Consider the following 19,486-nt stretch of genomic DNA (forward strand, 5'->3'; position numbering starts at 1 on the left):
TGTCCGAAAAGTAAGATGATCCGTGCTTCGGAAGGCACGTCAAGCCGTTGGTCCCGGTTACTACTTCCTGATGTAAGCACGTAGTCGTTACATGAGCCATGTCAGGGGCCTTTGGCGACTCAATAATAACCCTGATGACGTAGATTAAAAAAAAAACTTGATGTCGTACGTCAAGGTCGAGCCTTGCGATACATGTCACGTTGCGCGCGATATGTAAGTACCCTATGCCGCAGTGGCTGAATGGTAAATATAAAGTTTCAGCAATTTTGAATAAAATTACGTCATTAAAACTTTGTAAATTAAAGGCGAGAACGCGAATATTCACTGATTAGTGACGTCTAGGTTGGTGTAAAGTAAATTACAATCGTACGAAAGTTAAGTACTTTCGAAGAATGCCTAAGTCTGTAGGTATTATTAGAATTCTCAGGTTTCAAAGAAAAGTTGAGTGATTGAGTGAGAAACAGTCTGATAAGAAAGATATGTGTTGTAAAAGATGATATTATAATGAATAAGATTGAGACGGGAATGTTAAGTTGGTTTGGACACGTAGAGTGGATGAAGGATAATAGGATTACGAAAGCGGTGTATCAAGCGAAGGTTGATGGGAGGATTGGCAGAGAAAGACCTAGAAGGACGTACATTGACCAAATTGAAGATGTCCTTAGAAAAGGTTCACTATGTAGGTACTCTGGACCGACGTGCGTGTATGAAACGATTGATGAATGTGGAGGAAGCAAGAGAAGTGTGTCAGGATCGAAGCAAATGAAATTCCATAGTCTCTGCTTACCCCAGTGGGAAATAGTTTGTGTACTCGTAGGTACAAATGTGATACCCTATAATACGCGGTGACCAGTATTTTTCCATGAACCAACTTTATCAGACTTAAATAACATCAGATCTCGACCAATCCCGTGGGAACTTGAGAAAATTGCCTTCAACGAACTATCAAGTAGAACTATATTACATCCAATTTAGATTAGATTCACAAATCATCCCGTCTATTTTTATATTGACAGAAAACGCCAGAAGTTTTGAGTTACACAGGCAAAAGAAGAAAATGGGCACGACAATAATTTGTTACAGCTACTTTTTAACGTAGGCTTAGTTAATAGTGTCTCTGTCTAAAGGGTTCTGTATTCAATTCCGAACTATTTAAAACTGCCTCAATACAAAAAATCCTTTTTTTTTTCATTTGATGGGTTTGCTCTTGGCCCCAGACTTGCCCGAAGACATTGACGAGGCCTAAGATGGAGCTCGCTCGCCCAGAAAGTGCCTGTTCACTTTGGCCTTGAAAGCACTCAGGTTATATGCATTCGGAAATACAGAACACGGCAGAGAATTCCAATCCTAACTTGATATATGAAAAAAATATAGCAATAACCGTCGTGTGTGACTTTGCTAACTATTTCTGGTAGGCTCTTGATAGTTTTATATTATTCTAATTCAAAACATATTATGCATTTAGCAGTGTACATACACATCTAGAGAGGCTGCAAGTTGTTTTTAAGTTGTACAAAAAAAAACTAAATATCAGGGAGTCTAAAACGGCCACATAGAAGCCACCACCACCATCATCAGCCCATTAACGTCCCCACTGCTGGGGCACGGGCCTTCCCTATGGATGGATAGGGAGATCGGGCCTTAAATCATCACGCTGGCCCAGTGCGGATTGATGATTATTAACGACTGCTAATGCAGCCGGGACCAACGGCTTAACGTGCCTTCCGAAGCACAGAGGAGCTCGAGATGAAAACTTTTTTTTTTGTGGTCACCCATCCTATGACCGGCCTTAGCGAAAGTTGCTTTACTTCCACAATCGCAGACCGAGCGCCTTTACCGCTGCGCCACCGAGCTCCTCACATAGAAGCAATTCATCCAAAAAGCAATATTACAACTAGACATTTGTGCATAATATAAAAGTAAATGCACAATGTCAATAACTTTAATGTCAAATAGCAATATTGCTTTTTAGATGAATTGTTTCAATGTGGCCTTTTTAACCCTAATCTCCCAGTATATCGTATCGGTTGGACCTGGCAATTCTTCGTACAGACAGTAAACATTGGCAGCAACGTAGGTAATTTAGCAGAGTTGGCACGGACCCCTAGGGCGAGTTGGACGCAGTATCATGGATTTATTGAACACTGCCCGTGTAGCCGGGGGTAGGAACTAATACAAATGTAAAGAAGAAAGTAATAGGCTAGATTCCAACTAGTCAAATCAGTTACTTACTAAACGTCAAAACACGAAATTGCTATGCAATTTGTATGAAAAAGCACACTGTGACTGTTTAAATGTGTGTGGATTGATTATTTCACCACTCGCAGACTGTATTAAAGAAACGCTAATTGTTTTCCCACTTCGCATATAAGTAATTCAGTCTTAGTAGATAATTATAAAGGTTACAAACACGTCCGACAACAAGAGAAGATCGATGAATACAAAATTAATTTAAAAATAGTAAAGAATTAATATTTTTATAACCTTTTTTTTAAAAGGTATTTTTATGTTGCAATTGTCAAAAGCGACGACATAGAAAAACGTAAAAATATCACCTCCACCAACCCGCAGTAGAGCAACGTGGTGGAGTATGCTCCATACCCGCTCCGGTTGACAGATAGGAGGCCTGTGCTCAGCAGTATACAGGCTGTTTATGGTGATATGATTTATAGTATTTTTTTTAATAATAACCTACAAAACAAATTCTCCGCAACAAAATCCGCAGAATGTGAGAATTGCCTTACTTTTACAACAACAGAAGCTCACGACTATATCCCAATTGGGGTAGTCAGAGGTACACATATCGCAACATTGATGTATAAATGTTCTAGCAAGATGAACTAAGTACCTACACATCACCGAGCTTTCTATTAGACCAACGTGATAGGTTATTATAGATAGTGAGCCGTATCGCTGTGTTAAGGAAACGTGTTGCTTCTCCTATGCAGAGAGTAATGTCCAGTTCTAACACCATCATTAAAAGTATTGCGACCAGTTTCGACTCTCACATCATGCAATTCTGGACTTTGCTCTCTGTGGGGATAAAGTAGTGGTATACTATGATAGTTATTTAAGTATTGTTATTATTGTTAGGTGTTGTTATTTTTGTACATTTTATTATATTTTAAGTGTGTTGTATTTTGCATGTATGGATATTTTTTTCTGAAATAAAGCTTTATTATTATAATGGTCGAGCCAACTGTGTTAGTGAAAACTGCACTTAAGATAAATTAATAACTCGTTGATGCAAATCCGGTGCCGGGATTCCAACCGGCGCTCCCCTAATGAGAAGCAAGCCAGTGAAACACAGGACCACAGTAATTTTTTACACACTCCACAGAGTATAAAATACAAACTTCCGCGAACAAAATAATGTTCACTGTAGCAATTTCAAGTTCAATTTAAAGCTTATTCCGCGAATGAATGTATGACCTCCAGACTAAGTGCCTATATTTTTTTTTTTGTAAAACTGTATAATGACACTAAACCCGTCGTTATGCAGCCATACACTTATTCTACATTTTATTCTGTGCAGACGTCGTAGGCCTTTGTTTGTGTTTAATTGGATGGTATTCTTTCATAATACGCTACGACGCTAATTACTTTACATTTACATTCAGGGTGTTAGTGACATCGTAACGAAAACTTTGAGGAATGATTCAGATTCTGATTCTAAGTTGCTATCAAGTAGAATTTTCCGTCGCAAAAGTATAGAACTGAAAATAAAAAAAACATCAAAAGGAAATTCCACTCGATATCAACTACGAATCATGGTCTGAATCATCCCCCTCAGTATTCCATACATACAGGGTGTTAGTGACATCGTAACGAAAACTTTGAATTAATACTTATGATTTAATGCATCATTCTGAGTTAATATTAGGTGGAATTTTCCATCGCAAAAGTGTAAAATTTAAAATAATTTGGAAAAAAAAACCAAAAAGGAACATGAAATTTGCGATAGAAAGGTTATGTAATATATTCACATGTATCGCTGGAATTACAAGCTAACTCTAAGCTTAACGGAAAGTCGAAGTAGCTAATCGGTTTCATCGATCTTTTTTAATCGACAAGCTTAATACAACATGACATCAGTATCAGGTCACTGGGCTTACAATAAAGGGCACGGGTCGATCGATGGTAGCAATTCGCGTTCATATAAAGGGTTAAAGCGGCCACATTGAAGCAATCCATCTGAAAAGCAATATTGCTATTCGACATTTGTGTTGACATGGCGCATTTTTATAGGCGCAATTGTCAGATTGCAAATATTGATTTTATTTTATAGATGAATCGCTTGAAATCCACACTCATCATCATTGGCCACAGCATCTATAGTAGATGATTGTTGCAGCACTTGTGAGTCTACGGGTTCCCGCAGCGCCGCCGATGACTATACTCTTACCATAGAAAACTTTTTTGCTTCAAGTTTTCCATCCAGTCAACGTTACATCTTGAAGTCCCGACTTTAATATCATGGCGCCATTCAGAGGGGTTAAAATGGCCACATCGAAGCAATTCATCTAAAAAGCAAATTTGACATTTGCTCATATAAAAGTAAGTGCGCAATGCAAACAAATGTCAAATAGCAATATTGCTTTCTTAGATGAATTGCTTCGATGTGGCCATTTTAACCCCTTAGGTCTCATTTCGGCGCGCTTCTCCCAACCATCTGTCTGAATAACGAAGCTGTTCCCGCTTGCAGGAGTCTTTAAATCGTAAATCGTAATCGTATTACCTATAAATGCGATAGTAACTCTATATGTCTGATACCGTTTGAACCGCTGAACCGATTTGGATGGAATTTGGTATAGAGATAGTTTGAGACCTGGGGAAGAACATAGGATAGTTGTGTTACCAGAATTTGGTACACTCTACCATTTTGTTTCAGGGTAGGTTTCATCTTAGCGAATAAACACACGAATATATTATGTATATTTTATCAAACCTCATTCATAAGATTGGTAAAATATTACAGTCTACATTTAAAGATATTGCTTAAGGAAGCGGTTATTGTTAATGTGAGAAACCACTTCGAATCTTAAGGCGCGTGCTGAAAGATAGCCTATTTTAGTTGATGACAGTCGTACCCAATTTTTATTGACATACCCCACACCCACCTTGGCCGTATAGTCCAAATATAGAATTTCCAAGTGGGGCTGACACGAAACGGTCAGTGCGTGCGCCCTAGACTCGTGGTATTGATCCCACCACCTGCCGACCACCACTCCCATAGCACCACTTCTTACCCGTCTAGTCGGCCATCGCCCCGCGCCACGATACCACTTTTAATAACAAAAATAAAAATAAAACAAAAGCGTACAATAAAAATACCCAACTTCGAAAAAAGTGTCAAATCGAACTTTAACGTTCAAATTCAAACCGTGTTCGAATGGCCAAGTAATTTTATACAGTGATTTTTTTTCGTAGAATTTTGAATACAGTTTTTTTGTGTGTTCAAAAAATGTGTTAGGTATTTTATGAGTGCTTTGCTCTTAATTGTGCCTAAGGTGACTCAACGGCCTGGTTGGATGACATTATCTGGGTATACGAGGATTAAATTTCGTAATTGCGAGCTAGATAGGCCCGGTATGTCGGTTAACTGCTAGCCTCACTCTTAACTACCTAAATTGGTCTCAATTTTTCACGTGAAAACTTCAGTTAGAGCGGCTAGCCCGTTGTTTTTGGGTACAATTCGGGTTGAAAAAGGTACAGCTAATATTAGTTAGAATTTGGATGTAGTAAACACGTAAACACCGTTTAGAAATTCAAATAGTCAGTAGTTACGCAAACAAAGCAGAAAATGCAATAAATAATAATGTAGCGCATTGCTTTGATATAAATTATAATAGATACACACTAGAGATAATTTTTATCCTATAAAATTTGCAAACAAGTACAACTTCATGTTAACGGATCGTAAATATTGATTTTAATGATAGATAGCGACATGAATTAGATAGATTAGATAGAGACTTTCTCCGTAATAATCCGGTGTCCAGCTATGCAAAAAGGAAACTATTATCAGCATATCAGATGCAAATCACGCCACTTATCTGAACCCCACTTGGGAAAACGAGACGGCGAACATACCCATCCTTTTCGGCACACTAACTCGACGGAGCGTGGTCTCTCATTTTTCTACCTATCAGCTGATTTAGTTATTTCTTAGCCGCGCTAACTAGTTGTCTACCGAGGAAAATGCATAACGGATTTGAATAGCAACGCGATTCACGTCAGAGAAGCACCAATTACATTGTATAGTGAGTCAGCCGACGGCGCAGCCGCGCTACGGACGCCAGCAATTAGGTTTTTTACGATACAAATTTCTAAATTCAAAAGAAACGCGACTAGAAAACGAAACGAAACGAACTCAAACACATACTCTTTTCGAAAATTTAACTTCTCGACGAATTTTTAATTGTTTAAAACGATTTTCTTTTCGAACTAAATTTTAGTGCGGTCGATTTTTTGTGATTTTCTTTTTCTGAAGTGAACTTTTTTGTAGTTTGTACTGTTATAAAGTGCCAGTGTTTTAGTGAGATGGTGTCGTGATCGACATTTGTTTGTTGCAATGGAAAGAAGTGTTTTGGCAGATACGAGACACGTACATTGGGCTTCGGAAGTGAGTACCTAATCGTACAGGCTGAATGTTCGTTCACCTTTGCCCTTCGGTTGCGTGTGAAAACGCGAGGACTTCGTCATAACACTGTACCAACTGTATATAAGTATAACAAGCCACAATTAATTGGGTTAAGATACTGTTTATTTGTTTTTTATTGCTTGCCATTTACTGTTTCTCATTAAACGTCGAGTGGCTACAATTTCAATAGATTTATTTATGTACGTTTTCCTAAGTATTATACTGCGTTTTTTTTATGTGGCTTAACCTGTATTGGGTTGGTTTTCCCTTCGCGGGTTGGAAGGTCAGACAGGCAGTCGCTTCTGTAAAAAACCGGACCTGTCAAATCTTCAGGTTAGGTAAGCGGACCTTGTGAAAAACAGGATACCTAACACAGAGATGGTTTCTTAAGAATTTTAAAACGGCCTGTCTTTATTTGACGTGACTTATTGTGGATTTTCCGCAAATGGCATTAACTACTTGGCCGGTATACAACGGCCTTCATGGTCTAGTGATTGAGCGTTAGACTCTATCTATCTAGAGGTAATGTATTCGATTCCCGGTGAGCACCACCACGCCACGGTCGCGCCACCAGCAAAATATAATTATGCAGTTGACGTAGTAGATACCAGGGGGGTTAAAAAGGCCGTATCGAAGCAATTCATCTGAAAAAGCAATATTGCTATTTATTGTGTGCGCATACTTTTATATGTGCGCAGGACCGATCGTTGTGGAGATCCTTGGGGGAGGCCTATGCCCAGCAGTGGGCGTCATACGGCTGTTGATGATGATGATGAAGTGAATTGCTTTGATGTGGCCTTTTTAACCCCCTGGTGACTACTAAGTCAACTGCATATATTTTGTTGGTGGCGCGACCGTGGCGTGGTGTTGGTTGTGTGAGGTAACCTTTATACAACTGCATACCTTTTACATGGTGTCCTAATGAGATAAAACTTTTAGACTCTCATAGCTACCCGTTTCATAGTTACCGGCCTGTTCTCAAAGTGGAAATGTTCCTATTATAAAATCTCTTTTAGTTAGGACACTGGCTGCTTTTTTCAAATTCTTTTCTTCTTGTACTCTAACTTTATCTAAAGGCTACACAAATAAAATAAATAAAAAATGAAAAAGTGTTTATTTCTTCTTTTAAACAACATTATGTTATGAGGCAACCCCAGGAAGCAAGGTTAATGCTTGGGGTGGGGATGTCTCGCTCTTACCCTAATTGTTAACACTAAATAGTTGACAATAAAGCTCTTTTTACATAAATTTTTCACCTTATTACTGCCGGGAATATTACCAAAGTAGTATCACTGCTACCAACGCAATAAAAAAGCAGTGAAATACTGATATTTCGTCGACCTACTTAGAGATACAATTTAAGTTGTAAACTGCAGCAAATTCGTCATACTTACGTAACTTGGCTCACGCATGAATGATAATTTCTTTTTTTAAGCAACCTCTACTTACATTTCCTCACCGACGTCGCTAACAGACGTATCTGAATTTTTTGGCGAATCTGATTTGCACTTTTGGCAATTGTCAATAAGACACAAATAATTTCACCAAATAAATGGAGATATATCAGTTTGCAAAGTCAGCCACGATTTGTATGTCGTTGTTCGTAACACATAGTTATATCAAATTCAAATTCAAATATATTTATTTCAGACATTAAAACATCCATACGGGTTAGTATGAAAGGCAACTTAATAGCTAATGTTATCTTAATAATATACTTATAAATAAAGCTGGGTTTCGGCATTTTTTTATATATATATTTTTAATTGTTTTTATATCGTCACTGGAAAGGCAAAATTACGTAAGCGCCAAAATAGGTATTTTGGGTTTTTTATATATTCGGAATCAGCGTTTCATTCTGCGTCGATCTGTCTGGGTAGCATTGCGATACGAGCACTTTTTTGGCGCTTACGTAAATTTAAAAATAGTTGACTTTTTTCAATTCCAGTTTCTTAAACGACAAGATTTTGGTGTTTTTTTCGCGACTGGTGTACTTATAAGTAATATTGTGTTCCTATATAATAACTACATATTAACTTTAAGTAAATTTGGCATTCTATAGTTAGAAAAGTATCATTTTATTAGTAATTTTGGACTACTGAAAATAAAAAATAGACTATGTATAAGTCATTTTTATTTACAGCTTTTAAAATAAGTAAGGCGTATAAGAAAAAAATGTCTTAGCATGTTTATGCAGTGAATGGCGAATAAGTAATTTTGACTTACAGTATTTAGAATAAGTAAGGCGTGTACGTAAATTTGCCTTCGCATTTTTATGCTGTTATTAAGCAAGTTTGTGGGCTAGCAGTAAGTTTCCCAGGAAGTTATTTTTTAACAATAGATCTAAAAGTAAAACTATTTCAGTATTGATTTTATAATTTATTACCGACCCGCCCGGCTTCGCTCGGGTGCAATGCTGAGGAAAAATTAAATTATTTACGACATCACATTAAAATCCTCAAAAATAACAGTATTTCTACACTATTTATTGGGTGTTATTATACATACCTATAAACTTTCCTCTTGAATCACTCTATCTATTAAAGAAAATTGCATCAAAATCCGTTGCGCAATTTTAAAGATTTAAGCGTACATAGGGATATAGGGACAGAAAAAGCGACTTTGTTATACTTTTTAAGTTCTGTCGTTTGCATATTTAGCGCCAATTTTGAATTGAGAACTTAAAATTCAAATTTGTTGGAATTTCGAACATCAAAACAATTGAAAGCATTAGGATTAATGCAATTGTTTAGTCACAGCGTTCGTTTGAATCTGTCAGGTCACGTCCGAAAATGAATCTTACAAAGAAAAATTTTCTATAACTTTTGAAGAGGCCTACCTCGACTTCGGTGTTTCAAAGAGTTAAAATCTCTATTCCACGATGAAGTGCCATGTCTGCGGACCATCGAACGCTGGTATTTAGAATTCGAGCGTGGACATCCGCCTTCACTGAAGATAATATCGTTGCTGTGAGACAACTAATCCTCAAAAATCGTCATGTGACATACCGAGAATAGAGGCGTTATTAGGCATTTCAGGGACAACCATTTAAACGATATTGCATGAGGCACTTGGTGTGAGAAAACTAGTTTGCCGTTGCATCCCGCATTTTCTGACGATCATAAGGTAGCCCGCGTCAGATGGTGTAAGAAAACTCTTCAGAGGTTCAACCGAGGAGACTCAAATCACGTGTACGACATCATCAGTGGTGACGAATCTTGGATTTATGCTATTATCCTGATTCCAAACAACAATCCACAGTTTGGGTCTTCCAAAACGAGTCAAAGCCGACTAAAGTTGTTCGCTCTCGAAGCACTTCAAAGAAGATGGTGGCTACCTTCGTGGAGAAAATCGGTCATGTTGCGATAATTGCACTTGAAGATCGTAGGACGGTTAATGCGGATTGGTATACCACAATTTGTTTACCACAAGTCATAGCCGAAATTCGAAAATCTAACCCAAAGCGACGCATGATGATGCGCAGGGGTGCAGGATGCTGCACCATGACAACGCAAGCTCACACGCCGCTCGTCAAACGATTATTTGAAGCAGGAAAACGTAGAAATTCTTGACCATCCTCCATACAGTCCTGACCTAAGCTCCAATGATTTCTTTACATTTCCTAAAATTAAAAAAGAAACTCTTCGCGGTCAAAGGTTCCAGTGCGGTGAAGAAGCGGCCAACGCTTTCAAGTCAGCCATTTTGAACACCTCTACTTTGGAGTGGAATAAATGTTAAATAATACCTGGTTCGAGCGAATGGAAAAGTGTATTAAACTTCGTGGTAAATACTTTGAAAAACAATAAGGGGAATTATTGAGGAATTAGAAATTATTGAGGAATTAAAAAGACTTGACCCTTCCAGAGACTTGACTCGACTTAGAGCCACGTATGCTTGTCCTAATTCAAACAATTTTGAGCCCAAATATACTACTGCATGGTCGACTGTGCTGCCCTGCATATGTTATGTTATGTTAGTGGGCTCTGTTTTCCGCATTTAGACTCTAAGGTGGCCCATTATGCGCGTAATTGTTGACTACGTAAGCCAACCTATCTCCTTCCAGAAGCTCAGAAGCCTCCTGGGGATTTCACAGGCTTCGCGGAGCGACCCCATTCCTTTGAGGATTTTACCCGTTGTGCTGACACTCCCGTGCATTCCAGGATTACATGGGGGGCAGTTTCTTCTGCGTCCAGACAGCCTCTGCAAAGTGGGCTGTCCGTTATCCCTAAGTTAAATAGGTGCTTGTTGAGTGGGCAGTGACCCATTATACTGCCCACTACTATTCGGAGGTCATTGCGGTTTAAGCGAAGCAGTCGGCGAGTGAATTGGATATCATAGGCATGATATCCTTCGACTGTCTGCATGTGGGCAGCTGTGCCCATCTATCGTTGTTTAGTTGCTGGGTATGGTCCCGTACCCACGAGCGTAACTGACTGAAAGGTATCGGCAGGATTAGTTCGGGTCCATATACCCTGGTGTCTGATCCTCTTCTTGCCAGTTCGTCGGCGGCATCATTACCCAGCGATCCACTGTGCTGCCCTGCATATTATGGACGGTGGATGCCAATGACAAAATTAAGGGCAACATCCTTCTTTCAGCCATTTTGTAATATCGTCCATCTTGGATTTGAAATTTTGACATAATGACAGTATTCTACTAGTGTAGTCCTATCATTTGATACCTCTATTGAGGGGGTTGTGGAAAAATATGTACCTAGTCCGCTATTTTGGAACGGCGGCCATCTTGGATTTTAAATTTTGACATAATCACAGTATTCTACTTGTGTAGCTTTTTCATTTGATACCCATATTGAGGGGGTTTGGAAAAATATGTAATCCCCCATTATGTACCGGCTGCCATCTTAGATTTATAATGTTATTGATTTTATTATATTGTATTGACATCGGAATTAAAGGTGCGTACCATTCAGATCAATCTGACAACAGGAAGGTACTTAAACTGCAATTTCTAATTTTGATACAAATATATACCGTACGGGTTTAGCTAAATAATCCGTTTAACCCTTTCACGGACAGAGACCATGGGTCATTGGTGGTCCATAATAGGTAGTATGACACCTTGGAATCGGAACGTCCGTATACGTTCTGTCTTTGAAAGTGTTAAAAAGAAACTTTTACAAACAGATAACGGGTTGTACGCTATTATTTATATTTTATGAAACTTTATTTCTGGCACTTCAGTATTTTAATAGCCATTTTTATAAATCAATTGAAGTAATAAGTAGTTTAAGGAGGTATTGAGAATAATTATTTGTCTCTTACGTCTTTTTACCCATGTAAGATATTACAAAAACTTACTTTAAAGAATCTTTGGTGTACTGACATAATCAATCGATCACTTTTTAGGCAATTTTTACATAATGAAAGCAGATGTGTAAAAGTCGTTACAGTAACTTTTACTCCGCTAACATTACAGTATTATTATATTTAAAGAAATATTGTCGTTCTCGTATGCATTGTCGTAAGAGCTGTAAGTAATTTTGCTTCCAAATAATATTTTAACCAGATGGCGGTTAAGTAAATTTGCTTTACTGTAAACTGAAGTCATTTTTACGTAAGCGCCACTATATCCTAAAATAGCAATCCAACTGTTATGATATGTATTGCTGGACATAGACAATTAAAAAACAATGTAACCTTACTTTGACGTCATCTAAATTGGATAATTGGGTAAAAAGTTATGATAAAAAAACTAAAAAATGAAACTTTAAACGGCTTTTTCTCGAAATGGCCTTTTGGCGCTTACGTAATTTTGCCTTTCCAGTGACGATATCTACTTATTTATTTTAATTTTATTTTTTTGTCCTGTGCTCAATAAATGAACCCTGGGCGCAGGCCGCTATAACTTTCAGGTGGCTGTTTCCGCTTCCACGCACCCTGCACATCAAGGATGCTACTCTCTTTCTCAAAATAGCAGCGAAACCATCTATAAAAAAATTGAGTTTAATATTTTGTAACATTGCAACACTCTCTTTACATTTTTAAGGTGTGCATTTAAGATGTGCTTCTCTGTAGTTAGAGCAAATAAATGCATTAACAGTGTAAATTCAGTGCATATTATTTAATAAAACACGCAAACAAAACAGTTGCAAACTTGTTCTAATTCGATCAGTCTTTAGGGGATTAGTTTCTGCCTAACATTGACGTGTGTTCCATAAATTTTATGCGATTGCCCGTCTCTTTCCTTTTCAATGGATGAGAAAAGGACAGGTATAACTTAAAATAAAATTAGTTGATGTGTGCATCAGCACTAGTATTTGAAATAATGATATATCCACGGTAGATCGTTTAAAACTGTAATAGGCTAGTTTTAAAGATTAACTTTGTGTGCAATGAGGTTTATTTCATTTCGTAAACGGAGTAAATTGGTATTTCCTTAAGGACTACATTGATATTCCACCTATCATATTAGTATAAAAGAAAGATATTTAGTTCAAAATCAGAATCACTTATTCAACGTATTTAACTCAGTATGTCTAGTATGCATAAATAATTCATCATCTCCCTAGCATTATCCCGTTTCTCACAGGGTCCGCTTACCTAACCTGAAGATATGACAGGTCCGGTTTTTACAGAAGCGACTGCGTGACCTTGCAACCCGCGTGAAAACCAGCCCAATACAGGATAGGTCACATACCTCCGAAAATGCATTTCTCGGGAATGTGGATTTCCTTGCGATGTTTTCCTTCACCACCGAGATATATATCCACCGTGTATTTGCCGTGGACAATTTGTTAGGTGTCAGTGGCGGTGTAGTAATTTATCTTGGAGGTAAACCTAGCATACTGGCCCCGTGTCGTTTGGCTGTGAACGATTGGTCATCCAGGCACATAAAGGCCAGGTAAATAAATAACTTAAAAATGTTAGGTTACGTTATGTTTCTGCATAGGACTACTAATAGAAACAGATACATACAACTTACGACAAGGGAGCTTAAAAGGGCCACATCGAAGCAATTCATCTGATAAACAATATTGCTAATTGGCATTTGCGCATATAAAAATAAGTGAACAATGGCCCCGATTCCTGCAGACATCGCCTAATTTTATTTTAAGTTATATCCGTCATTTTCATATCCGTCGAAAAGGAAAGGGACCGATGATTCACAGCTCTTAATTTTAGGAAGAATGAGTAAATGAATGAATGAACCCGGGTGAATCAAAAGATACGTCGCTGGTATGCAATCCGTTTGACGTGCTGTCTACTTAACTGTGTCGGGTTATTGACGGATGTAACATTTTTAGACGGTTGGTTTAGATTTGTGCTTAAAATTGACGTGTGTTCCATAAATTTTATGCTTGTCGATTACCCGTCCCTTTCCTTTTCGGCGGATAAGAAAATGACAGATATAACTTAAAATAAAATTAGATGCTATTTACAGGAATTAGCACCAATGTCAAATAGTAATATTGCTTTTTTTTAGATGAATTGCTTCGATGTCGCCTTTTTAACCCCCAAGGTATTTATACCAGGCTTGTAAAGCTTAGGTTATTATAACAGATTTTATAGTAGGTTTACCCTACGTTGACAGATAATGAAGTCAGTTATGAGGGGATTTACTCTTATATGCCAGGGACAAGTCCGACAATGGGACAGACACAAAAACGGTTTCATCATCACTAATTTAAGAACCACGATCGTGTCGATGTAGCATTCTCCACGCTACTTTTTTGAAGGAAAAATGGAGCAGTGGTTTCCCTCTTGCCTTCTGCCTAAATAAAGACAGATCTAAAGGTGACAAAAACCGTTTTCGTTTTTCTATTTTAAGTAACTTATTTATGAATTTTATTAAAGAAAAACGTAATATTAAGTGCGACATTTTGTCACTTTTCTATGACGTCACAGTATGCTTTTTCATACAAATTCCATAGTAATTTCGTGTTTTTACGTTTAGTAAAAAGTTTAGTGTTATGTTTAGTGATTTGACTAGTTGGAAACTACCCTATTACTTCCAACGTATTTTAGAAATAATATAACATTTAAAGGTGACCGTCGGTTTTGACGGACACTCCTGCGTGCTTCATGGACTCGACTAAGACCTATAATAAAGATATATAATAAAGATTAAAAACTATAATATAGAACATGAGATCTTCAGCATTAATAATAAGTAGATGCTACTGGCCCCGATTCCTGCAGACACCTCCTATTTATTTTAAGTTATACCTGTCATTTTCTTATCCGCCGAAAAGGAAAGAGACGGATGATTGACAACTATTAATTTTAATGAATAACCCGGGCTAATAAAATAGGCATCTCGCTCATATGGAATCCGTTTGTCGTGTTCTGTCAACTTAATTCTGTCTGGTTATTAGCCAATATAAAATTTCGGAAGGGTTTTTAAATTTCTGCCTAAAGTTGACGAGTGTTTTATAATTTAATTTTATACCTATCGATTACCCGTCACTTTCTTTTTCAGCGGATAAGAAAATGACAGGTATAACTTAAAATAACATTAAATGATGTATACAGGAATCAGTACCATTAAATTACAATACTTAAGTAAATCTCGTCAAAACCACACTGTCTTGCTTCAAATTGCTTAACTCTGTTAATCGTTTCAAGTCGTCGTTTCGTACCTCACAATATCAATTACCGATTTACGAAATATAAAGGTTGAAACAATGTCGGAATCAATCGGATCTGTTGCCTATAGCCTGAGGTACCCAGACTTTAAGCAATCAATGTTTCAGAACTCCATCTCAAATTAAAAGCTGTAATTTCCACGGTTTCCCAATGTGAGTCAAATTAATAGTTTCTAGAACCTAAAGAACCGTGTTACAGTCACATGTCTACAGCCGCTTTCCGAATATTGATAATAAAACTCTAAGTTGCGTAATACGAACACCGTGACGTTCGTTGCATATCTACAAAATCCGGGTCGTGTGAGAATCGCTTAGAGTACTCACCTACCACCATAGGAAAAGAAAGTCATGAATTTTCCGACAGGAAATTCCAGTTGATATTCTATACTCCGTGGTTGAGCGTTGGGCTCACGATCCGGAGGTCCTGGGTTCGATTCCCGGTGGGGACATATCACAAAGAAAAATTAGTCCCTAGTTTGGTTAGGACAATACAGGCTAATCACCTGATTGTCCGAAAGTAAGACGATCCGTGCTTCGGAAGGCACGTTAAGCCGTTGGTCCCGGTTACTACTTACGTAAGTCCGTAGTCGTTATATGAGTCATGTCAGGGGCCTTTGGCGGCTCAATAGTACCCCTGACACCAGGGTTGATGAGGTTGGTAATTCACCTCACAACACACACGATAGAAAAGAAGTTGATATTTACTCAGAACCATCGTCTGAATCATTGCCCTCAGTATTCGTTACGATGGGATTAACACCCTGTATTATATAATACCTTAGCTGTAGGCTTGTCTACATTAATGTAGATATATATTCAGTTTCAGTGCCACATACAAACGAGGTCGCATTTCATAGCTGTCTCATTTCATTTGTAATTAACTAAACGCCGACTACAACGTGTTACTCTGTAATTAAACGAGTAGATCGATGCCACATTGGGTAGTGTCTAGCTTGTGGTAGATTACCTGGATTTGTGACTAATTTTGTGCTAGAATTATGTCGGGACATAAATTAGGCTTTAGGCACGTTAAGCTGTTGGTCCCGGTTACTACTTACTGATGTAAGTGAGTAGTCGTTACATTAGCCATGTCAGGGGCCTTTGGCGGCTCAATAGTAAGCCTGACACTAGGGTTGATGAGGTTGGTAATCCACCTCACAACCCACACGATAGAAGAAGAATGTTCTATTTCGGGTTAATAGATAATAAAGACTTTTATAAAGTTTATTGGCATATGTCTCAGAATCGCCGTTACGTGTCTGAATTAGAGGTGTTCGTCAAAATGGCCTGGTAGTCAACCATTGCTTCCCTATTAGTGTCGCTTAGTACCCAGACAAAAAAAACAGTTTTCATCTCGATCTCCTCCGTGCTTCGGAAGGCACGTTAAGCCGTTGGTCCCGGCTGCATTAGCAGTCGTTAATAACCATCAATCCGCACTGGGCCCGCGTGATGGTTTAAGGCCCGATCTCCCTATCCATCCATAGGGAAGGCCCGTGCCCCTTGCAGTGGGGACGTTAATGGGCTGATGATGATGAGTAAGTATAAGAAGTTATTGTCAATCATGTTAGAGAGGACACTCTACCTCTGTCGGGTTTTACGACTGCACGGAAAGACAAGCAGCTGAACGTGTTCTATGTATGTATCATACTCATATTCGCTCCCAATCCAGCATAGAAGCTCTATTTGAATCTCAACACAAAACAGAAACAAGATAATAAAATCAGCTCATTTCTACACAGCCATTCAATTCCCTATCTCGTTCCCACAAAAATTCCATTAACAGAAAACAGTGGTTTTAAAACAAACAATATTATACAGACACTGAGAGATTCGTAAAGATAACTTCCAATTTCAACTCGTGAATATAGCTTGAATCTCGTAATTGCACTTGGAATTTCCCACTGTATATGGCTTGACTATAATATAATAATGGTTCTCATACGTTTCTACAACTTTCACCAGAGTGGCTAGGGAATCATATTGATTGTTTGCCACACAACTGAATACACACCGTCTAGTGATGGTCGTCGTTTTAATAGTAACTGTTAAATTATACTAGGGTGAATAATAGTGACAAAAAGGCCGCTTGTTGTGCATTTCTTGTCATCATCATCATCTCCGCCAATCGTCATTTCAGTACTCACACCTTTCATACACACATCAATCGATCAATCAATAATACGTTATTGCACAACGACAGACACACAGGATATAAACATACGAATAAAAAATAACACAATAGGCGGCCTTATTGCTAAACAGCAATTTCTGCCATGCAGAAAGAAGTTTATGCATTGGAGCACGTGATGGTGCAATAAACATATAATGATACCAACATAACTAAAAAATACCGTGAGTAAATAAATAAATATAATATATACTACGTATATACATACAATTAGCCTATACAATATAATACATATAAGGAAAATAAGAAAATTACTTCCAAGTTACGCCTGCAGGAAAAGCGACCCACACATACATACACACACACACCCACAGACACACACGCACACACACACACACACACACCCTTCACACACCCCATCCACTTTCTTGGGTCCCCTACCCCTATATACATGCACATTCTTACTCATAACCTTTCCTCCTTATATGCCTTCTTTGTTGTACATTTGTGCAACACAAGGAAGAAAAATGAGAAAAATATAATGTTTTTTTCTTATTTATCTTATCTTAAGTTCACGTCCACTTGGCGACTCAGGCACGATTCTTTTTTCTTAAAATTTGTACCGGGTGAGAACACTCAGCGCTTCCCATTTGGCAGGCTAAGTAGCGAACGCTATTCTAGCTAATGTACGATAAGTTACGTCAAAAATATGTTGTAAGAAGTTAGTCGAGAGAGACTAGCGAGCAATACTTTTTGTAGGACAAGCTAATTAGTATGATAATACCTAGATAGAGAAAACAGTAAGCTACGATGCTTTTGTCTTGGCTAGCTCTAACGTTACGCTCTCTAACGTTAACTAGTGACCTAATACCAACCTGTTATTAAATGAGTATCACTACATAGTATAAAACAAAGTTGGTTTTTCTGTCCCTATATCCTTATGAACGCTTAAATCTTTAAAACTACGCAACGGATTTTGATGGGTTTTTTTAGTTATTCAAGAGGAAGGTTTATATGTATAATAACATCCATTATATAGTGGAGAAATACTGTTATTTCTGAGGTTTTTAATGTGATGTCGTAAATAATTTCATTTTTTCCTCAGTATTGCACTCGAGCGAAGCCGGGGCGGGTCGCTTGTTTAATTATCTATTAAAGTAGCAGTTACAGTTCGTGTCGTGACTATTCTACTCCAGGCACATATATAGTAGCTAATACACAGCTGTGACACTACAATTAGTAGAATATGTGGCTGTCTCATTAAGAATAGAAACCTCATTTAAATACTTTGTAGGAAAGCCAAGATATCTTTATTTCTCTCTCTTTTCAACATAAGAGCCGGGTATGGCTCTTTCTCTTTCATTTATTTACCAACTCAGAATGAAACTCCATCATAGACAAGTAAATACCTACTTATTTTTTTGGACAGACATAATTAACTTGTTTTGTATGTTGTGTGCAATAAATTTGTATTTGTACACTTTCTTCTTCTATCGTATGGGTTATGAGGTGGACCTTGTCACCAGGGTTGATGAAGTTATCAACCCTGTTGTCAAGGTTGTTAATAAGCCGCCAAAGGCCCTAAGTAACTACCACGTAAGTAGTCACCGGGACCTTGCGTGCCTTCCGAAGTACAGATAATCTTACCTTCAGACAATCAGGTGATCAGCCTCTAATGCCCTAGACAAACTAGGAATCACAAAGTATGTCGGCACCTCCGGAATTCCTGTAAACACCATCTAATTTTATTTTAAGTTTATAAAATAAAATTAGGAGGTGTCGCAGGAATCGGGGTCATTATCATCTACTTATTATTAATACTGAATAGCTTAATTATAGTTTTTAATCTAAAATTACTTAAAATACTTAAAATAAAATTAAGATGTATCTGCAGGAATCGGGGCACACCTACCTACCTGCACCTACCTACCTACACCTACTTACCTACTGTTGACGACAGGTCGACATGGCGATCGGGGCATGAGGTGAGCCGTGGAGGCGGGGTCGCCCCGCACACCCGCACAGTCCCCGCGGCGTCTTAGTCTTAGTGTCGCACGAGTCCGTATCGACCGCGTTTATTTATCGATTATAATCTCGCTCACATAATTTA

The 19,486-nt window shown here is 38.0% G+C and overlaps 1 protein-coding gene across 4 annotated transcripts in view; it reads left to right on the forward strand.

Annotated features, from left to right (window-relative positions):
* The first annotated feature begins 6,182 nt into the window (after nucleotides 1-6,182).
* LOC126377840 (uncharacterized) overlaps nucleotides 6,183-19,486 on the forward strand; it is a 50,635-nt gene continuing 37,331 nt past the window's right edge. For 2 of the 4 annotated variants that reach the window (XM_050025808.1, XM_050025809.1), the window contains exon 1: nucleotides 6,183-6,625. In XM_050025808.1, coding sequence (XP_049881765.1) covers nucleotides 6,575-6,625 — 51 coding nt within the window. In that variant the 5' untranslated portion in view covers nucleotides 6,183-6,574. The remainder of the gene's footprint in view (nucleotides 6,626-19,486) is intronic. The other 2 variants (XM_050025810.1, XR_007567997.1) reach the window with 2 other exon arrangements.

This window comes from Pectinophora gossypiella, chromosome 24 (assembly GCF_024362695.1).
Source record: "Pectinophora gossypiella chromosome 24, ilPecGoss1.1, whole genome shotgun sequence".
Taxonomy (NCBI): Eukaryota; Metazoa; Arthropoda; class Insecta; order Lepidoptera; family Gelechiidae; genus Pectinophora; species Pectinophora gossypiella.